Source organism: Chiloscyllium plagiosum, unplaced genomic scaffold, assembly GCF_037043375.1.
Source record: "Chiloscyllium plagiosum isolate Xiang-an unplaced genomic scaffold, Cpla_swu_hap1 HiC_scaffold_20, whole genome shotgun sequence".
NCBI classification, from domain to species: Eukaryota; Metazoa; Chordata; class Chondrichthyes; order Orectolobiformes; family Hemiscylliidae; genus Chiloscyllium; species Chiloscyllium plagiosum.
The window spans coordinates 18,463,532-18,485,247 of NW_028270158.1; the positions used below are offsets into that span (position 1 = coordinate 18,463,532).

General features: G+C 38.1%; 1 protein-coding gene across 1 annotated transcript in view; it reads right to left on the reverse strand.

The window, feature by feature from the left end:
• Positions 1-21,716, reverse strand: part of foxk1 (forkhead box K1) — a 130,547-nt gene that overhangs the window by 76,931 nt on the left and 31,900 nt on the right. Inside the window, exon 2 of the mRNA XM_043711910.2 lies at positions 7,539-7,733. Within this exon, the coding sequence (XP_043567845.1) occupies positions 7,539-7,733 (195 nt within the window). The remainder of the gene's footprint in view (positions 1-7,538; positions 7,734-21,716) is intronic.

Consider the following 21,716-nt stretch of genomic DNA (forward strand, 5'->3'; position numbering starts at 1 on the left):
CCTAACTCTCTTGTGAAGTTCACAAAAACTACCTAAGTCTGAGTCTATCTGCTGACCAAGCTTATACATGAAAGTGTTGCTTATTTTTTGTGATATGTTGGCTTTTTTTAAAAAAAAAGTTTTAGTGCTTCATTCAGAGGCACAGTGTCCGAGAATATCATTATTTGAGACTTTGGGGCATTGGAAGTCTGTTAATATGCCAATGTTATACTTCCATCTGAAACATACAAAAAATAACAAAGACTAAATGCAATTTTGGTATTGGAATATTTCACCCTTAAGTCCACCAGGTTGGACCAGCCATACATGCCAGTTATTTCTTCAAAAGAGAGGAGGAGCTGTGGTATGCTTATTGCAATAGGTTCATGCTCCTGGTTTTTATAAATGTTTTAAAAGTTTGCATTCATGCTCTTATTTCAGGTAAGCACAGGATCAGGCTGATGGCTTTTCCTTTTGGTTAATCTGACGACATGACGTTTAGTTTCACAACAGTTTAAAAACACAGTCATTTGCATTAGGTGCTGTTACTTCACTACTCAACTCACTCGGGCCAACAAACAAAGCGCCTCAGCTCACAGGAAACTATAGATTAAGGATTGTATCATTGGCTTGTTCATTAACAAACTCAAGAAACTGCACTTACATTGACCAAACAAGCTTATAAAAGGTATTCAAATGAATTGTTGGCATTGTCATAACCCTGTTAGTTTTATTAGTTTTTGTTATGCTTTGACACTATTTCACTGTATTGCAGGCTTTCAAATATAACATTGTGAAAAGGAACTAGGGTTGTCACTACAAATGGACAAAAAACTAGTTCAACAGTACATGCCAACTCCTAAACAGCCTTGCTTTTATGCCACTGTGCCAAATGTGACCATTCAAATCAGCATATGTTGAGGTGACATCAGAAGATCAGGTAGTCTAAGAATCCAGTCTTCCTTGACTAGCAAGGCATCAAAGATTCAGAATAACTTAGCCAAAAACATCACAGGATGGTTCACCCTCAAAGTAGCTCCCTTTAACAGCAAGTCATTGACTATGTCTGCTGCATATATGTTGCAGAAATTCTTAACCTTTGAAAATAAATACTGGTTATTTATGTTTATCCAATGAGATTTCACCATACTTAATCACATTTCTATTAATGACATATACAGTAATCTTCCATATAGATACAAAGTATAACAGACCTTGAAAAATGCAATTGGCAAAAAGAAAGTTTGTTCAAATTATTACATTAACAGCTACCTGAGAACACAAGAATTTGGATAACTAGTATAATATTTTCTATTCAACCTGTTCAAAGATATTTTTACACATCTCTGGAGCAGGTGGGACTTGAACCCAGATCTCCTGGCTCAGAGGTAGCAATACTACCACTGTACCAGCAACATAAACCAATAAGGACAGTCCTTTTGCAGCCTATGATAATATTCAATCTTTGAAGTGGATTCTTGTCTTTGAATCAAATTCAAATGTGTCATTGCAGGAAAACTGGGAAGAAATTTGGGATACAATAATTTAAGGAGACTTGATGACAAAATGTTGCAGGTGGATTAGTTTGGGAATGGAGGCGATGACAACGATCTTTACAGAATCTGAGATTTGTCACCATGTAGGAGGCCCTTCTGCCCTTCATGTCTGCACTGACTCATCAAACACACACCATTACCCAGTGCTAATCTACTGCCTTTACTCCATATCTTTGCACATTATTTGTACCCAAGTGATCATCCAATGCCTCAACTGAATCTGCATCCAAATTTCCAGGCAGTGCATCCCATACCCTAACTACACACTGCGAAAAGCTTTTCCTCACTATACTCTTGCTTGTTTTGCTTATCACTTTAAATCTACGCCCTATGAGACAATTACAGATTGGAACAGGAGTAGGCTATTGGGACCCTCAGGCCTGCTCAGTCATTCGATAGGATCATGTCTGATCCGACACTCCTCACACGTCCACTTTCTAGCCCTTTTCCCGTAACCCTTGATTCCCCTACTGATCAAAAATCTATCTCAGCCCTCACAAATGGCAAGCAGTCTTCAATCCTCAGAAATAATTCCTCCTCATCTGTCTTAAATTGGTGCCCCTTTATTCTGAGGCAATGCTCTCTTACCCTGGACTATCCCACGAGGAGAAACATCCTCTCAGCATTTATCCTCTCAAGTCCCTTAAGAATGAGATGTTTTGGTGAGATGATCGCTTACACTTCTGAACTCCAGTGGGTAGTGTCAAGCTGTTTAGCCTTTGCTCGTAGGACAATCTGACAATACCAGGGATCACCCTCATAAACCTTCTCTGAACTGCCTCCAATGAAATGATATCTTTCCTTAAATGAGGGACCAAAACTACTCTCAGAATCCCAGATGTGGTCTCCCCAAAATTTTGTAAGGTTCCACCTAAGACTTCCTGATCTCATAGTCTAACCGCCTTGAAATAAGAGCCAGCATTGCATTAGCCTTACTGATTAGCTGTTGTAGTGGTTCGTGCACAGTAACTCAAAGCTCCTTAGAGAAAAATTGCAGAAAGCTGCAACACTATTTAAATAATACTCCATTCCCACCATAACACTTTTAATCTTTCCTTTCCCTCTCTACTTGCCAGAGTTAAGAATGTTCCTTCCGCACAGAAAGCTCATCTTCTGTCAAACTCCAGCAAAAACCCATGCCTTTCAATCACAAAAATTGTCTTAAATTACTCTTCTTTGTAGGTTGCTTTCATGTCAGTGGAATATCCATCAGTGGAAATGATTCAGTAAATATATTCTGTGCCACAGACCAGGACAAAGCAGCAGACTTTGTTAGGAAGTGGAATGCAATGTTAGTAAAACGAAAATTCATGATGAAAATGAAAGGCACAAATATTAGAGTGTCAAGGCCCGCTCGTTTAGAATTACATGCTTATAAATAAATAGATGCAATCATTTTCCCTCCTATATAGGGCTCACTGGGACAAATTGGCAAAGCCAGTGCACAATTTTATTTTATATCTAATGCTTAAATGTTGAAATTAGTAGTCAGCAGCAAACTATTTCTTGCAAAAAGAACACAAGGAGTATCAAAGAATAGAATCAAAGATCAGCAGCTCAATTCTAATAGCTGGCAACAATGATCAGGCAGGGTGCTGTTACCAAGCTCCCAACCATTACAAAATCCAACACCTTTTAAGTACCCAAAGGCCACAGAATCAGCTTCCATTTCATAACGCAAACACAACATCCATTGAATACCATTTATCTTCACATGTCCTGACTGAAGTCAGTCATTCTCAAGAAAATTAAAGATTAAACACCTGCTGTTAAATAACTGTATAACTTGGGAAAAAAAATCTCATTTAGCCTGGTGAAGGTCCATATTCTCACTATTTCACAAAAATTACCAATGATATTTTTCTTAATTACTTGCAATGTTTCACACAATATATGGGACAGAAACAGGCCAGCCCCGTCCAGAAACTGAACTGGAACAGCCATATAAATATGTAGCCGAAACAGCAGATCAGAGGCGAGGAATCCTGTGGCAAGTAACTCACCACTGACTCCCAGAGTCTGCCCATCATCTACAAGGCACAATTCAGCAGAGTGATGAAATACTCGACACTTTCCTGGATGAGTGCAGTTATAACAACACTCAGAGCTTGATACCAAACAGGAATCCTTGAAGCTTCCTTGATTGACACCTCAACCATTAACTTGAGTATCATGCTCAATAGCATGGTTTTGTGAAATTGTGTATGCATAGGCCATTGTTATCAGGGTAAAGCTTTGATTTTAATATTGAGATTTTAATCAAATTATACAAATATGTAATAGCATGTGCTTTTTTTTTGTTTACCCGAGAATGACACTTCAGTCAGGACATGTGAAGGTAAATGGTGTGGCACAGTGGAATAATATGATCAACAATTGCAGCAATTTGCCAAGGCTCCTTGAACAGCATGCTCCAAACCCACAACCTCTACAACTGAGAAGGATATGTAACACATTCTGGTTTGGCCAACATCATCCACATCCTGTGAATTCAGATAAAAATGCACAGTTGTGTTTTGTTAAGTAGCAAGCACATTGGAACCATGATGTTGTATCGCTCTTACTTCAGTTAAATGAATTTAACCATTATCTGAGCCCTTGATCAGTTGTTACTGTGTGACACAATCTGACCAAGTATTAGATTGTAATATATCAATAGATGATTATTTAAAATAAAGGGTCTTTAAACGAGAGTGGGGCAAAATAAATCATTTAAAATTACATTACCATTTATCAATATCATAACTAATAGAATTGGGCTGTTAAATTCTTTCCCTTGTAATTACAAATAAAATCAAAAAGTGGAAAATGCTGACTTCTCCATAGCACAGAGGCTGGCACCTCTGATCTAAGCACTATGACCTTGCTTAAGCGCAAGGGCATCAAAAGCATTTGCACAGTTTCAGGTCTTCAAAGAATATACTTAGTCTTGTGATTATGCTTGTATCGTAAACTGGTACTGCATCAACTTTTTGCCTCTTGGAAATCATTGCAATATTTCCTGAAGAACTTAAGTTAGTCCTTTTCATCTAATGGCATTTCAGAGGCTTCTCATATCCCTGTCAGAATAAGAATTATGTTAAACTTGTACAAGACTATAATCAAGCTGGACTTTGAGCTACACACACACTTCTGGTCTAGAATACTATAAAAAGGATATAGCATCACTGGTGAAAGTGCACAAAAAGCTTGCAAAAATGCAGAGTCGTTAAAAAGTATCGAGAAAGATTGAACAGGTTGGAGTTTATTTCTTCAGAAAATTACTTGCCATTGTTAAAAATTATGAAAGGGGCCAGGCACAGTAGTTGTAGAGAATCAAAACCCCAAACCATAAATAAATGATAGTTACTCATAAACCTAACAAAGAAATAAAGAAAAGTCTCTTTATTCAGAGTCAAACCAGTTACCACAGGAAGTGGGTGAGGCAAATAGCTTAGATACTGTTGAAAGGAAACCAGAGAACACATGAAATGGGAAATAGAGATAGGCTGAAACTCTAAAGGTGAGGTTTTTGGAATTAGAGACAACCCTCGCAAAATATAAATAACACCACAAATCAGGCTAAATGGCTTGTTTCTTATGTTATATATTATATTATTGAATACCTCACTTGCATATGTACAGAAAACTATGCCTCCTTAAATATGTATTACCAGCCCAAAATATTAAGGGAAACCTTAAGATGAAGGTCTAAACAAAGAAAACCAGCACACGCAGAGGCTACTACTGCAAACTAGAGCAGACAAGTTACAACATACTAGTAACTGATATCACTTAACAACCATAGCAATTTCCATAACATGTGACAACTCAATCTTAAACAAAGCAGCATAGCTATTTACCATAGGAGGGCAATATTTCACTTTACAATTTCAAAGTCTTCGTAAAATTAAGCCATTTAACAAAACAACCTCTGACGAATCCCAATTTAACACTGGATCATAAAATTTGGCCTTAATCAGGAATGAGGGGAAGACTGGTACAAACACTACTAATCAGCATTTAACATGCTTGAATCTTATGTGATTATTAGGAATTTTTAGGCTCTACAAATTTTAGTATTGGTAAAAACGAACATTCTTGTATTCTAACGCAATTTGATCAAAAAGTCCAACAATATAGTTAGTATAACTGAAGTTACTTTGTACAAAATTCTTAATTTTTTATGAAACTTGGGCCAAAATTATACTTCTCCAAGTTGCTGAACTACTTCCATCACTCTATCCGAGTCAATGCGTGCTCAACATCTGATCAGATAGATCTGCACAGTTTAAAAATGTGTCAGCTTATTCAGATTAACACCCTTTTGCAAATCTTACCTGATCAATGGCATTGACTACTGTAAAGAAATGGTGAAAGTGCTGGCATTGACTATGGAATCACTGCTTCCATAGTCAATGCCAGCACTTTCACCATTTCTTTACAGTCAATAGTTAATAGCAAGATACACCCATAGCTCTAACAATAAAATTTACCAACATTGAAATTACTGCAAGTTTGGAGATCATGGAAGATCTTTCAAGAAAGTGTTTCAAGAATGCATGCTCCAATTATTTTATACTCACTCAAGCCTCACAGCATGCCTTCCGTCGCTCTATCCACTTTAACGAGCTAACAATTCTCTTTGCACCTCAGCCACCTATTTAAAAAAGCTTCTTTTATGTCCATTGCGCCTTTTGCACTTCAATTAGCTTTTTAAAAGTTGATCAAATCAAATTGGTCCAATTTTGTAACCTAAACCCTGCAAAAACATATGTAAGCTATTTCTGCCTGAGATTCTCATCATTATAGGAGAACACGTAACTCACAAAAGGTTCCTCGTTAATTTTAACAGGGTCTGTATCTAACTCTCTGTTCTATTCTCAAGTACAATTTGCTGCACCTGCCTCATTCTGTTGCAACCATCTTAAAAATAAAATTTCAAAAATTATGTCAGTTGTCTTCCCATTTTAATTCCATTTTTTTCCTCATGTTCTTGGTGTGTATTTTTACTTCAAATTATTTTTAATCCATTTGAAATTAACATTCTTTATGTTGGCTGTTTATTTTATAGTCCTTACTCTCACTGTGATAATATCCTTTTGAGGAAAGAGAAATCCTTACAACTCAACCCAAAACTCCAACACCACTGGGGAGTAAAAACGTCCCCAAGAATCAACCTTTGAAGCTTGTCCGCACCCAACCTACACATTATACAGAGTGGTACCAAAGTTATCTTCTTCACTGAGCTAATGAAAAAGGTGGGTATGCAAGTTAATCCTTACTCATAATAGGAAAGGGTTTCAGTCATACAGTAAGAAACATGACAAAATAACCACCTCTACACTTTTCCAAAAACGCTTGCTTAAAATTAACCAAACCATATAGTTCATTCATTTATAATGTTCTCAAGTTTATGTTGTTTTAAAAGAATTAGACAGAATAAGAACCTCTAACTTTAATAGAGAACCAACATACACATTTATCCCATCCAGTGGGCGGCACGGTGGCACAATGGTTAGCACTGCTGCCTCACAGCGCCAGAGTCCAGGGTTCAATTCCCGCCTCAGGCGACTGACTGTGTGGAGTTTGCACGTTCTCCCCGTGTCTGCGTGGGTTTCCTCCGGGTGCTCCGGTTTCCTCCCACAGTCCAAAGATGTGCAGGTCAGGTGAATTGGCCATACTAAATTGCGCGTAGTGTTAGGTTAGGGGTATGGGTGGGTTGCGCTTCGGCGGGTCGGTGTGGACTTGTTGGGCCGAAGGGCCTGTTTCCACACTGTAATGTAATCTAAAATCAATGCTCTGCCATGGAAGATACTAACAGAATTTTGTAACTACAATTCTGGTACGGTTACATGACTAGGCCATTCTGAAAATTAGACCTTCTGAAAATCAGATCACAGGCATGGTCTTAATACCCCAAATTCAAATCTCTTCCATGCTGTAGGACTAGCAATTGGAACACACTGTGGCACACTCTCATTGAAGTCAACACAAATAAAATCTTCAGCGTTTGGCTCCTACCTGATAGTACCAGTGGGTGAGGGGATAGGACTGACCAGCTCAATATTAGGATCAGGAATGTTAATTTTAAGTGGTGAGATCTGTGGGCGGAGTGGGTGGATGGGAGATGGTGGTTGCTCCTCCTTCACCTCCTGCTTACTGTAAAGCGATGTAAAAGTAATCTTTATCACAGTGCTGGGAAAACGAAACATGCATCTGAAAGGAAAAAGAGAAAAAGGGTTAGCAAGGGATGATGGGAACAAATAGATCATAAACTATCTGGATAGGATATTAAACTAAGTTATTTAGCTACAAGATCAAGGTTAATATATGTCTGTCTACAAAGCAATTCACTGAACTAAGACACAAAGGGGTAAGTTGCCAAACTTTAAATAATACCCAAAAGTCAAGCATGCTGGTATTTTCTTAATTTAGTGTGGTCCTCATTGCACAACTAGCAAAACCATTGCACTTTCAACTTCCCAGGATCTACTAGAACATGTCATCTAAATGCTCCATCCATATCCAATACATTCATTTGCATTTTCACTATACTTGCACAATTCTGCTGACATATCCCATAGATAATCTTCCTCCCTTCCTCCATGACTAATGCATGAAGAATCTTTGGTATTTTCTATTTCAGATTTTCAGTAATTGCTCTTTTTGCTTTTATACTTGTATAACTTACATAAAGCAAGTTCACAGTGAAGTCAGTGAAATAGAAGTCACTGTCATAGCTTGTCAAAAGCGAATTTCAAATACCAGGTTTCTGTAGCCATCGGAATTGAAAATACAACAGGAATATTTGACGATGTTGTGATGCTATCAGGTTCTGTACAAATTAGCACAATTGATTATCAGCACTGAATTGCCCATAAATTATAGCACTTATTTACTAGTTATTGGTCCTCAAACATTTTTAAATGCAATCCAGATGGTAGCAGAAATAACTGAACAAACGGCCTTAATCTTAGTAATGAAAGACATCCATGAAATCCACATATCTGGCGGTGAGGCTGTAAGGGTAGAGGTAAAAAAAAAGTTACTTGTTGAGAAAAGGAGGTCGAGGTACAAGAAAACAATGAGTGGAGCAATTTTGCGATTGAGCTTTCATCTACGAGCCAGGCAGTCAACTTCATTTTATAGTCACCAAACAAAGACAAAGTCCGTATAGGTCAAGTCAGCAAGTGAAAAACAGCATTTCCAATCTATGTGAGCAAATAGCAAAAGCCAGGTCTCTAGACCTCTCTGCAGACAGTAATGTCACCATTTTCACTTTACAGCACTGTATCTGAAGTCTGAGCCACTGTTTGCAGGAACATGGTAATAAAAAGAGTAAAGGAAATGTTGTATAATTGTTTATAAGGAAGTCAAATGAGCAGGCAGTCTGGTGGTATGAACTAGAGGCTTACTTTAAGAAGTGGGCATGCTTCTCTAGCTTCTGGGGGAGGGAAGCAAACAAAACAAAAAGCAAATTTGGTAACATCCTGTTATGCACAGAGAGAAAAACAAGTCGACTACCAGACTTTTGCATTACATTCTAAGCCTTTCTTGATACAAGTGCAGATAATCCAATTTAATTAAAATTAACAGATTAACAATCTGAAAAAACTGAAACATTAGAAATACTAAAAATTGAAATGAAATCAGAACTGAAGTGGTCAAAAACAAAGGTTTGAAAATTAATAGCCAAAGGGTATCTGAAAAAAATGTTTCTGACCAGGAATCATGTAATTATAATTTTTTTTATGAATGCAAATACAGTTAGGCACATCAATTAGATAGACTTCCTAAACTTCAAGTGACTCGAAGCATTAATCGTCCCATTGTTTATCTTCTCTTAGCACCAAATCTGTGGGTCAATGTATTCCTGTCCAACCACCAAAGTTACCCTCAGCATTTCAAGCATTCAATGCAGTTAATGAATGCAATATAGGATGAAGTCTATGACAGACAATAGGATGTGATCTTGCTGGATTACGTACATGTGAAGTGAAGGAAAGAACTTCAACAGTGCTTCACAAATTATTTTCCAATGTGACTCCATTTTAGCCCACCCAACTTTCTCGTGGACAGTTAGAGATGGACAGAGATCAGCCTGCCCACATCCAAAGAAGAAACATACAAGAAAAAACCTGAAAATTAAGAACCTTAGATGCCAACAAAATCATACGCACATAAAGCAGCATTGTAACATTCAGTATATAATTAAAGTTTGTTTTAGATCATGTGATATCATTAATAATAGATTATTGGAAGAAGTTGCAAGAAAACAGCAGATAACAGTGCAAGCAGATAGCTGGCAAAAAGGACTAAATGCAGATAAGCATACATTTTGCAGCAAAATACCCACTAAAGAAAGTTTAACACACCTCTAATGAGTAGAATGGAGAGAAGAGGAGCACAGATATTTAAATCTTTTAAATGACTGACTGTTTCTATTTGCAGTCAAGATTACAGTGGTGATGGAAAAGCACAGCAGGTCATCAGGCTTTTGCCCGAAACTTCAATTTTCCTGCTGCTCAGATGCTGCCTGGCCTGTTGTGCTTTTCCAGCACCACGCTAATCTTGACTCTAATCTCCAGCATCCGCAGTAGCCACTTCCACCCTGTTTCTATTTGCAATGCAGGGTTAAATGGGGTGCTGGGTGTTATGAACAGAGGTACGAAGTAGAAAAAGAAGAACGTGACACATTCCTTAGGCCACTGGTAAAATATTGCATGCAGTTCTGACCACCCATTACAGAAAAATAAGTACCAGAGCTGTAAAAAGTGTAGAGCAAATATTTGGAATCATTCCAGGAAAGAGGTTGTTGTCATGAAGAAAAGCTTGAAAAATTGGAATAATTTCCACTGCAACTAGAGGCTTTCAAGATTTCAAACAGCTTCACTGTGTACAGTGAAAAATAATTTCCACTTACTAAATCAGTTATAGGACAACTTCAGTAAATCATAAGAAAGAAAATAGAAGAATCTTTTACAAAAGGTGGAACACTTTACCATACGTAGTCATTTAACCAGACACATTCAAAAGGTTTAAATAACTACTTGAAAAGTAATCTTAGAAATAGGAAATATACAGAAAAATTAAATTATGTTCACAGCGCCTGATGAAGACCTAGCATGACTACAGACATACTGGGCTGATTTTATAAATTCCACTGGCAGATCATTGAAACAACAGGGTCTTCTCTCATGTGTCAACCAGAGACCTGAATCATCCTCCCTAGCAGATTTCAAAGTGTGCAATTACGTATAGGCATCAAAGGACATCACAATGTGTGATGTTCAAACTCTAAGCTAGAGCATGATGCCAGTGATTCTAAATTGTCTAAATTATATTCCATTCTTATTTTTATATTTATATTTACACTCTCCATTGTAGGGAATTCAATAGTATGTATTAAAATGCATGCGTGGACTTCAAGGTAAATAAAACAAGTAGTTCTGACTACAAACATTAACCACTTCTGTTACAAGGCATTATCCAATGTGATAGGTCCCACTAGGTAGAAATGAATGGTTTAGCTATACAAATCGTCATTTGATTGTGGAGAACAACATGAGTATTGCTGGAAAGGGACACAGTTCGTCAAATATTTGTGTTGCACTCATCAGAACAATCCAAAAGAATACTGATTTAATGTTCCCCCTTAAATGGGTATCCTTCTGAAATGCCATGATAGTAACACAATAATTTATTAAATATGTTTTTTCAATGACAACGGTTTTACATTTCTAGCATAAAACTTTGTGTCCTCAAAGTCTTTCCAGATGCTGGCTCACCTGCCACCTATTTTTAGCACTATTTTAAAATGTAGATTTTCAGATTTTGTTTTAATACTAAAGCCATATTTTGCAATCCAAATTTAAAAGAAACACTCATTATCTTGAAAACTAGAATACTTGGGAAAACATTGAAGTACATAGCACCAAATTAGCACTCAATTATTGCCTTTATATGAACACGAACATCCATGTTGTGTCAAATACAAAGAAAGTGTTGACAGATAATGGCCACTTATCCAGGATACAATTCCAGTGGGTATATAAATCAATAAAGCAGTCTTATTGTATGCATCAAGTCTTGGTACGTACATCATGTAGGATTCTCATGTTTTCCCATAATCTAAATAACATTGTTCACAGACAACCACTACTGGATGTTTTATGTGGCAAATTTAAATCCAAAATCCTAGTGGCAATGTTACCAAACTCTTACATCAAGAAACAGTACTTCAAACTGAGCCTCAAAGACCAAAGTGTAATAGGAAAATGACCAATGTATTGGCTTGATAACTAATGATTTACAATTAAGTTACTAAAGCAAATTTAAAAAGTGACACTTGATCCTTTCCTAAACTGCTAGCAACCCAAAAGCAAAAACAAAATTATTGAGGAACATGGAAATCTTTTAAAAGGACAAATCATTGGAGCTCTCGCAAATCAGGGGTAAAGAGTTGTGCTTTCAGTTCAGTGACCTTCCATCAGAATTGGAAAAAAATCTCACCTCTCCCCAATGCTGACCATGGTCTCTGACACTCTTCCAACCATGTGGAAATGCCAGAGTTAGACTCGGTGGACAAGGTCAAAAATCAAACGACACCGGGTTATAGTTCAACAGGTTTATTTGAAATTGCCTGCTTTCAGAGCTCAGCTGCTTCCTCAGGCATGATATGATAAAGAGGTAAAAAAACACAATATTTATAAGCAAAAAAGTTAACAAATTTTAAAGTAGCTGTCCTTGTTGAATCCTTTAGTCAGTTAGGAAGTAGACTGCTGATTAAAATGCAAAATCAAGTTTCTATTCAAGTCTTTGTTCCTAAATAATCAAAGGTTTTATCAACATATAAGAGCTGACATCTTAGTTAGACAATGCACTTTAGGTGTGAGGTCCTGCTTCAAATCTGTCTATGTTCTAAAACCTGACTTCAGCTTTTTAATTTTTTGACAGAGAAGAATCTTGAATGAAATAATGTGTGTGTGTTTAGGGTGGGGGAAAGAGAGTGCACTCGTGCATTTGAGAGGACACAAATGTATGCACGCATGCTCATGTATATATGAGACATAGAATGGATGCAATAGTGTTTGTGTGAGAGAGGGTCTGTGTAAGTGTGCGTCTGTGTGTATGGAACTATATAGTGTGCTGGGGTTACCTGTAGTGTGACATGAACCCAAGATCACGGTTGAGGCCATCCTCATGGATACGGAACTTAGCTATCAGCCTCTGCTCAGTGCTTTGTATGTCACATATCTTAAAGTCTGCCTTTGAGGAGCCTCATCTGAAGATCAGAGGCTGAATGTCATAGAACACCAAAGTGCTCCCCCAATGGAAGGGAACCCTCCCTTCATGTTGATCGTTGTGCAGTGTACATTCATTGGTTGTCATAGCATCTGCATGGTCTCACCAATGTAGCATGCCTTGGCATCCTTGCCTGCAATGTATAAGATTAGCTGAGTAACGAGTACCAGTCGTGTACGTGGTGGTGGTGGTGGTGGGGGGGGTGTTCCCATGTTTGATGGTAGCATCCATGTCGATGATCTGACATGTTCTGCAGAAGTTGCATTGGCAGGGTTCTGTGGTGGTGTGGTCGATGCTGCCCTGAAAGCTGGGTAGCTTGCTGCGAACAATGGTCTGTTTAAGGTTTGGCAGTTGTTTGAAGGCAAGAAGTGGAGGCACAGTGAAGATCATGTACAATACAAGTCAGAACAGCACCTTATTATTCAAATCAGACGACACTTTGCAGCTTTCTGGATTCAACACGTTTCAATAATTTCAAATCATAACTTTTGTTCCCATATTTTCAGGCAAAGCTTTTGGTAATAATTCAGATTTTCCCACTTACACAATTTTTTTGTTGATTTATCACCCTCTCTTTTTGCTCTGCACTCTCTCATATCTTCTACCTGATCACAGATCTTCCACTTTTGTTCTTTCTGCCCATCTTTTCCTATCCCAGTATTCGCTTAAAACCTAAAATCTCTAACCTTTACAATGCTGACAAAAATGCATTCCCCCCAGAACACCACAGAAGCTGTCTGACCCAAGTTGTTCCAGCAATTTCTGCTTTTGTTTACATTAATACAAGACTGGAACCGAAATAGCCAGGGGCATTTGGTTACTAATCTCAGTTTAAAATGGTTCCTTTACTCCTCAACACATGTGGAAATGTAATAAGACTCTGCTTACTGCTTTCTCAGACAGTTCCACCAAGAATGGGAAATCACAGACAGAGACTTGCAATCGACCACTCTGTGCCTAAACCAAAAATAATAATTATGAGCTCTGAAAGGAAACACATTTAACAAATGCTTTCTCAGCGTTTAATGAAAAGGATCAGGGGATGAAATTTCATTTGTTGTTTAAATTAAAATCCTCAAAAATGGCTTACACTGTTGTAAGTGCTACCCACAGACAAATCCTGTCTAGCCCTGGTGAGCCAGCTGGTGTTTCATGTTTCCAAGCCCAAGTACAAGAATGCTAGCTAAGAGTTTATGGCCACACTTTACCAGCGATTTTGGTCCATAAAGTTGTCATTTTACTGAACAGCTCAGCTATTGTACTTTGGAGCCAGTGCGAACATTAACAAGACTATCTGCATTCAGTCGAGTTAGGAGGGACTAGAGTGAAGGGTGGGAGTATCCCAAGATGGATTTTCATGGATTATAAACTGACAAATGTAGTAATTGTTTACTTTTGGTCACTGAATTTAGTAGCCTGACATGCAGCTTTCACACAGATAGCAACCTTCATGAAATAATAATTTTAAGAATCACTAAAACTGATATGGTAGCTTGTGCATGTGTTTTAATGTCAGGGTTTCCTGACTTTAGCAAATCTAGCCATCTTACTTTGGGAATGCCACCAAATAATAGAGGTGCCAGTGTTGGGCTGGGGTTTACAAAGGTAAAAATCACACAGCACCAGGTTATAGTCCAACAGGTTTGTTCGAAAGCACTGGCTTTCGAAGCGCTGCTCCTTCATTAGGTGGTTGGTCCTTCCCTAAAGGACTTTAGTGAACCTTTCTGACAATCAACAATGGCTTCATGGTCATCATTAGAATTTTGTTTCCAGATCCTTTATATTGAATTCAAATTCCACCATCTGCTATGGCAGGATTCAAATCCAAGCCCCCAGAACATTGCCTGGTTCTCCAGATTAACAAGTCTAATAATACCACTAGGTCATTGCCTCCACAGATTAGGCCTGGCCAAAATTGGTTCCTTTGTCTCTGGAATTTCTAATCTCGACCAAATAAAGCACAACATTCATGCGATACATTTAACCACTGTGACCTACAGCTCTACCATTTTATGTAAGGCTGAGCTGGACAGGACGAATGGCCTTCTTTACCCATATATACTTCTGTGACCTTTATAAAGCATTCAAGCTTGTGGGCACCAACCAAGTATCCAGAATTTTTGTGAAGCCATTATTCTGACCAGTTCTATGACTTTTTTCCTTCATGCATTTCAGTGAAAGATTAATATACAACACTAAATTCCCATATAATTATATGCAGTTGCAGCTCATCCACCTTATTTATCAAAAACTATATGCTGATACACATTCACAATGAACTTAATTGTCCTTGATGCATTGTATCTTTCATTATTCCATATTATCAGCTTCTCCAATTCTTCGTGAACTTTGTTTTTTTCTCTCTAATCTTACCACTGGGTTTGCATCCCTATTAAGTTATTTTAACCACTTCCCATTAGCAGGATACTAATCCATGTTTGGGTGCTACCTGTCCAATAGGTTCCATCTCCTCCAGAACGAGGATCTCCCTCTTACATCCTCAGCTACACAACTATCTGCTCTATCCTCCTATCTCTATACTCATTAGCAGGCAGCACTAGGAATAATCCAGGTTACCATTTTGAGCCCCTGCTTGCTTTCTTTCTCAGTTCACCAAAATCTGCCTAATCACAAACACTTGCTGGGCATCTCCCCCACAACAAAACCACTCTGAGCTCTGCTTAGTAGAACCTTAATACTGGCACCACAAAGGCTAAACACCGGCCTGGATTCACATTATAAAGCAGTGTACCTGCATCCCCCATGGAAGCAGCTTTCAGCATTGTTCATAGCCAGTAGCTCTTCTTATATTGGAGGAGCCATGCGTCTCAAACAGAAAAGTGGTTTTCAATACTTTCTACTGATGGGAAAAATGTATTAGATTCAAACAAATTTTCCACACGTGTGATGGGTTTGTCTCTCTGAACCAAACAATTTTAATTAAAGGCATATGCAGATCCTTCATGCTACACAACACCTGATCAGGTGAAGGGGTAATAACATTCACATGAACCATGCTTCTGTGATGTTGTCAACAGTAATATTTACCATTTAAAAGAAAAGAACTGGAAACACTTCCAAGCAAAATCCTGCCTGAATAAGCATTTTACGCAAAATAAACTACAGAATTAAAGCAATAAAAGAGTACTTTTAAAGTATTATTTACTGGATTCAGGCTGTTTCCAGAAAAAAGCAAATCCACAAAGTGTGCACATATTTCCGGCAGAACTAGTTCATTATGTGCAAATTACACATTTTTGCTTCTTGTAATGTAATTTTCTGATAGATGCAAGCATCAGCAAATTTACATACAGTCATTCCTTTTCCCCACTATAGTCTTTCACTGAAATGCACAAAGGAAAAAGTAATGTACAACAAGGTACTTTGGTGTTGTGGATTAACTAATCAAATTCCTATATAGCTATATGCAGCTGCAACTCATCCATCATTTTGCATATAGCATGGCAGCACTGAAGGGGACACAGTACAACACACAAATATGCTGATAACTTTAACACAGAAAAAGATTTGTACTGCAGTGTCCCAGCATGTGACTTGTTATAGCGCATTCACTCAGCCAGATGTGAAGACAGAAATGAAGCAAAAATACTTAAACAAGATTTTTAAAATATATATAAAGTAAATGAGCTTCACACTCAACATTAGTTAGGTCAGGAAATCCCAAACTTTACTAGATCACATCCTGACACCTCTCCTGCTGAGTTAGCAGGGTAGAGGGAGTAGCTATTTGTAGAAGAACTTTAATGCAGAAAAAAATGCCCCAAGGTGCTTCATAGAGAAAAACCATTGCTGTTAAGCCAAAGGTGATATTAGTTGGGCAACTATAAAGTTGGGTGGGTAACAGAATTGTTACAATAAAGTGGGAGGATGTTCAGCCAACATGTCTGAGTGTGTTGAGGAAATGAGGTAATGGAGTTAGAATCTGGACAGCTGAATGCATGGTCAGTAACACTGGACAGGCAAGTGAGAACACATCAGACACGAAAAGACTGTAAGGCTGAATATGGTATTAGCCATAGGGATGAAATTAGATCATCAAGGTGTTTAAATTTCAGAAGTCTGAAAAATGGAAATCAGTGCAAGTCAGCAAGGACAAGAAGGATAGATGAGGTAAGTTTACAGTTAGCAGGAGTTTGGGATGAATTAAGCTTGTGGAAGGTCAGACAGGAGAGCACTGGAATATTCTATGCTGCAGATCTAGTCAGGTCTCCCTTTCCACAACTATCTTTCCAGTAAAATGACTACATCATGGCCAATTGCCACTTCCTGCTCTTGTTCCAGACCTAGAAACATTTGTTAATTTTGCTTTAATTTCTACCTTTCAGTTACCTTCACCGTGGTCCATCTGAGTCTTGTCTTCTCTTCCCTAATTTTTTAAGTAAGAGATTGATTGTCCATTAATATTCATTTCGAAACTACCAACTTCCAGAGGTCCCTCGACTGTACTTCCTCACAACCTGCTTCTTGTTCACAATTTCCAGTTGCTCCATCTGTCATGTTAAATGAGACACAACAGTACTTCCACCAACATGTGTTCCTTTATCCCCAACCAAGGAATCCCACACCCATTTTTTACATCATCATCTTGCTTTCATGGCTTTGCTTTTGGTCAGAGCTGATCTTTACTCTGTGGCTAACACTTTTTTTGCCTCATTAATTTGTCTCCTCCAGGATCATTACCATTTCTTGGACTTTTGATTCTATAACATCTTTGATGACCATCTCCCTCGAATCTTTCCCTAAACTTCCCTTTTGCTTCTTCCTGCCCCTACCCATTTTTCATCAGCATGTCATATTCCCAACCCTTTTCAGTTCAGAAAAGTCATCATATTGGACTCAAAACATTACCAGTACTTCCACAGATGCTGCTAGACCGGTTGGGTTTCGCCAGCATGGTTTTATTTCAGATCTCCAGCAAACGTTGCTTGCACTTATGTTGAAACAGTCAAGCCTGGATGAGGAGAACATAACTGATGGATGATGCAAAACAGGAAGTGGTTTTGGACACATAAATCATCTATGAGAATGGACAATAACTACAAGGATTGTTTCTCCCCACATAAAGCAACACACACTACTGTCAATACCACACACATTCTAATCAAACTGGCATGTGCAATCTTTTCCATTGGTTCTGGTTCATTGCACATAGTAAATGGGTTTTTATGCAACAATTGAAAACATTTTTACTTTTCAACACCCAATACATTTAGATACAAGACTGTCATACCGTTTTTAAAATATTTTAAATGTTTCTTGGTTAAGTTTATACTTTTAGTACCACTACTTGGTGGATGATTAAGGTAAAAAATCTTAAATCATTCAAGCATTTGTGAACAATAAAATATTTTAAGAGTAAAAATTTCAGTCCAGAACCACACACATTTTAACTATTGTCAACTGGGATTAATTGTGTTCAAGTAGTAATATTAAAAAGGGCTTCCGTTTTGTTTTTGAACAGGCTATAGGACTGCAGCTACATGATAATGCAATATCATGCACCTCTAGAAACAAACATATTACCTGCATTAAGCTTAGGCTCTGTTGTCACTTTCATTGCCTGGCTAAGAAATAACATTCAATCTTCTTGAAATTGCCGGAACAGAATTAATATTTTTGTACACTTCTAAAATAATAAAACTACTCCAGGAACTTCACAGGAGTGTTACAAAGCAAAATCTGTTCTGACAGGTACCCTTCTTTTGTAACCACTTCCAATTAGGACTGTGCATGTCAGTGAGTTATTCCACCAGTGGAGCTGCATCCCAATCTATACAAGGTGACAATGGCCAGAATGAAAGTTGGAGAGTCCGAGTGACAAATAGAGTTTTGAGCCCAAAAGCTGCAGTAAGATCCATGACCAGTGGTGTGATTAAAATTCAGGGATGCAAAAGGCCAGACTATGAGTGTAGATATTTTGGAGGGTTATTGGGCTACAGGAAAGTAGGGTCATGGCACGAGGAGAATTTTAAAATTAAGACTTGGTTCAATCAGGAGTGTATATTGATCAACAAATATAGGATAATAAAAATGAATAGGAGTTGGTGTGAGTTAGAAGACATGCAGTAGAGCTTTTGATTATCTCAAATTTGCGAAGGATAAATGGGAGAGACCTTAACACAACTTCTGAAGCAGATGCAATAGCACTGTAAATTGAGCTACAGCAAACGGTACAATGACTCACGCTATTCATCATTTCAGTTTTGGAGAATTATTCACAAAATCACAATTCTGAGCAACTTGTGTAATCTGTAAAAGTAGTTAAGCTGCGATCCTACATACAACTCCCATAAGAAGTCTACTTCAACTTTTGAGGGTTCAGGAACATAGACTCCAGTCAAACCATGTAGGATGTTTGTCAAGGTTCTCACTCCCAGCGGTAGCTTCTCAAAACGTTAACTTCAGTTGGGATGCAGCTCCACTGGTGGAATAACTCACTGACATGCACAGTCCTAATTGGAAGTGGTTACAAAAGGAGGGTACCCGTCAGAACTCAACAGCTAGAAAATGTCTATGTCCTACAGGACGTGAAGGGAGAATCATTGATAATTAAAATTTGTGGTCAAAAGATTTCAATGCAATTAACTAACAAGCTGCTGTAAAAATCATCTCATCTGAGTCCCTATTCAATGCAAAATTGTTGTATGCTCAGTTAAAATATTTTACTAATATAAAAATCAGCAAACAATTTAAAAACTTTTGATTCAAGTTAAAAATATTCATTTCAGTTTTTACCTGGCAATCCCACTCATACTGCACATCTAATAAGTGACTGCAAGACAGACAGACAATCGTTGGAGTCACGATAAAATGCTTGGCAGAGTCTTCAAATACATCAGCAAAGAACTGAACAGTCTAACTTACAGGCCGAGAGCAAAAAATTGACAAAATGCTCATAACATTGCATCAAAACTGCAAACTCACTCCGGTCCTAAAGCATGCTTATATTGAGGTGGAATACGGTGCAGTAAGGACTGGCCTTCAAAAGCCACCACTAAAACACTCAAAGCAGAGGAGAACTGAACAGCTCTGATTTGTGTTACACTTCATTTGGACAGTAGATGTCCAAAACTGGAAGAAGTACCTCATCTCACCAGGCATTTAAAAGAAACATGCAATAGCTTTAACGTGCACATATCTGGCAAGCAAAACAAAACTGGAGTAACCCCAAATTCTTTGCTGCTCTTCTTCTTACCATCATTACGCCTATAAGCATTTTAAGAATTGTATACAATTCTTTCAATCCTGTGAGAACCTGACAATCTTTGACAAACATTTGCTCAGTAGGTTTAAACGTCCTCTGATTTCTTGACAATCAACTCCAGATAGTCCTGCTGTTATGTTAGTTGTGCAAGGAATTCACTAGTCGGTTGATTACATTCACCAAGCTGGCCATTAAGTGGGCCTTTGACAAAAAGACACTCGACAGCCTCAACAAATATACAGCTACTTTACACTTGCAAACATTGTCACATGGTTGCTCTTTCCTGATAACGTATTACAACATTGGGTAAATATTACAGCCTGCCAAGTCAGCTGCCTCCCCATTTATAAACAATACAGTCAACTTTCCTTCGGGGAGCAAGAGCTCAATAATTCTGAAAATGATGTTTCACAGGGAACAGAGTTTCCTGAATCTGAATTGGACTTAAATAAATCGTACATACATACAGCACAAGAACGGGCCCAGTCGGCCAGTCTTCTTTCATAATTCTAAGGAGCTTATGTAAAAAAAGACACTTGCTCTCAATGTTAAAACTGACAGATAAAAAACAATTCCATAATACTTCTAGATTAGTGAAATATCTCAAGATACTTAAGGTATAAAATTAAGTCATGATAGCCCCAGAGGCCACTCTTTCATTAGAGAAAGATGACTAGTGGTGAGTTTTACCTGGAGGGTCACCATACCTCAGGCAAGAGAAAATTTGAGAAAGCAAGGCCTTCATGGTGACCTCAGCCAATACAGGAATTGAACATGCACTGTTGGCATCACTCTGCAACACAAACCAGCTGTCCAATGCCCATAGAAATAAACATGCCCTCAGAGTTAGATGAACTACATATCAAAGTTACAAAGTTGGGGTGAAGGGGTAAAGGGAACGTTGATTCCAGCAAAATTCAGGATTTCCATTATAAGCTATTCTAGCTCTTTTGCATTACTCGCCTCACCTGCAACCTCCATGAGAAATCGCACCAAGGTGTTTTAATGACATCAAACAAAATTAACTTTCTGGCATAAAAGACTGTTGAAAAAAAAACAATATTTGCTGGATGACACTAAGACATTTGTTTACCCATGGGTGCACTCGGAGAAGCTACGGCAGAGCTGGTCCTTGAGCTGCTCCATCTTTATGTGAAGGATTGCCCACAATGGAGACAATTAGGAAGTTTCAGGCTATTGTCCAGAGATGATGAGTCAATCAAGTACACGTACAAAACGCTATTTGGAGCTGCTAGTGTTCAGAGTGGCATTATCATTCTTATTCTCATTAGTAGAAAACACAGGGGAGGGAGTAACCATGGTAAATCGCGACACAGTATTAGACAGATAGTGCATACTGAAGATTCTTGTAGTGAAACTCGTGTCTTTATGCAACAGAACTTCCTTAAGACCGCATCCTATGCCAGTCCACCATTCTACGTCATGCCCATGCCCACCCTGGTGATAGGATGCCATAGGAAAAGAGTGGCATGGGGTTGATCAGAGAGGGCTAAAATGAACAGGATGAGAATCCAAAGTACTGTTGCAATAAAGATGCCAAATACACAGCAAATATTCTTGCATGTCTCTGTTAGCATATATATGGCATCAAAAACAGAGTCAACAGAATAAGCAGTTACACCTAGGCAGATAAGCTAGAAAAATGAAGA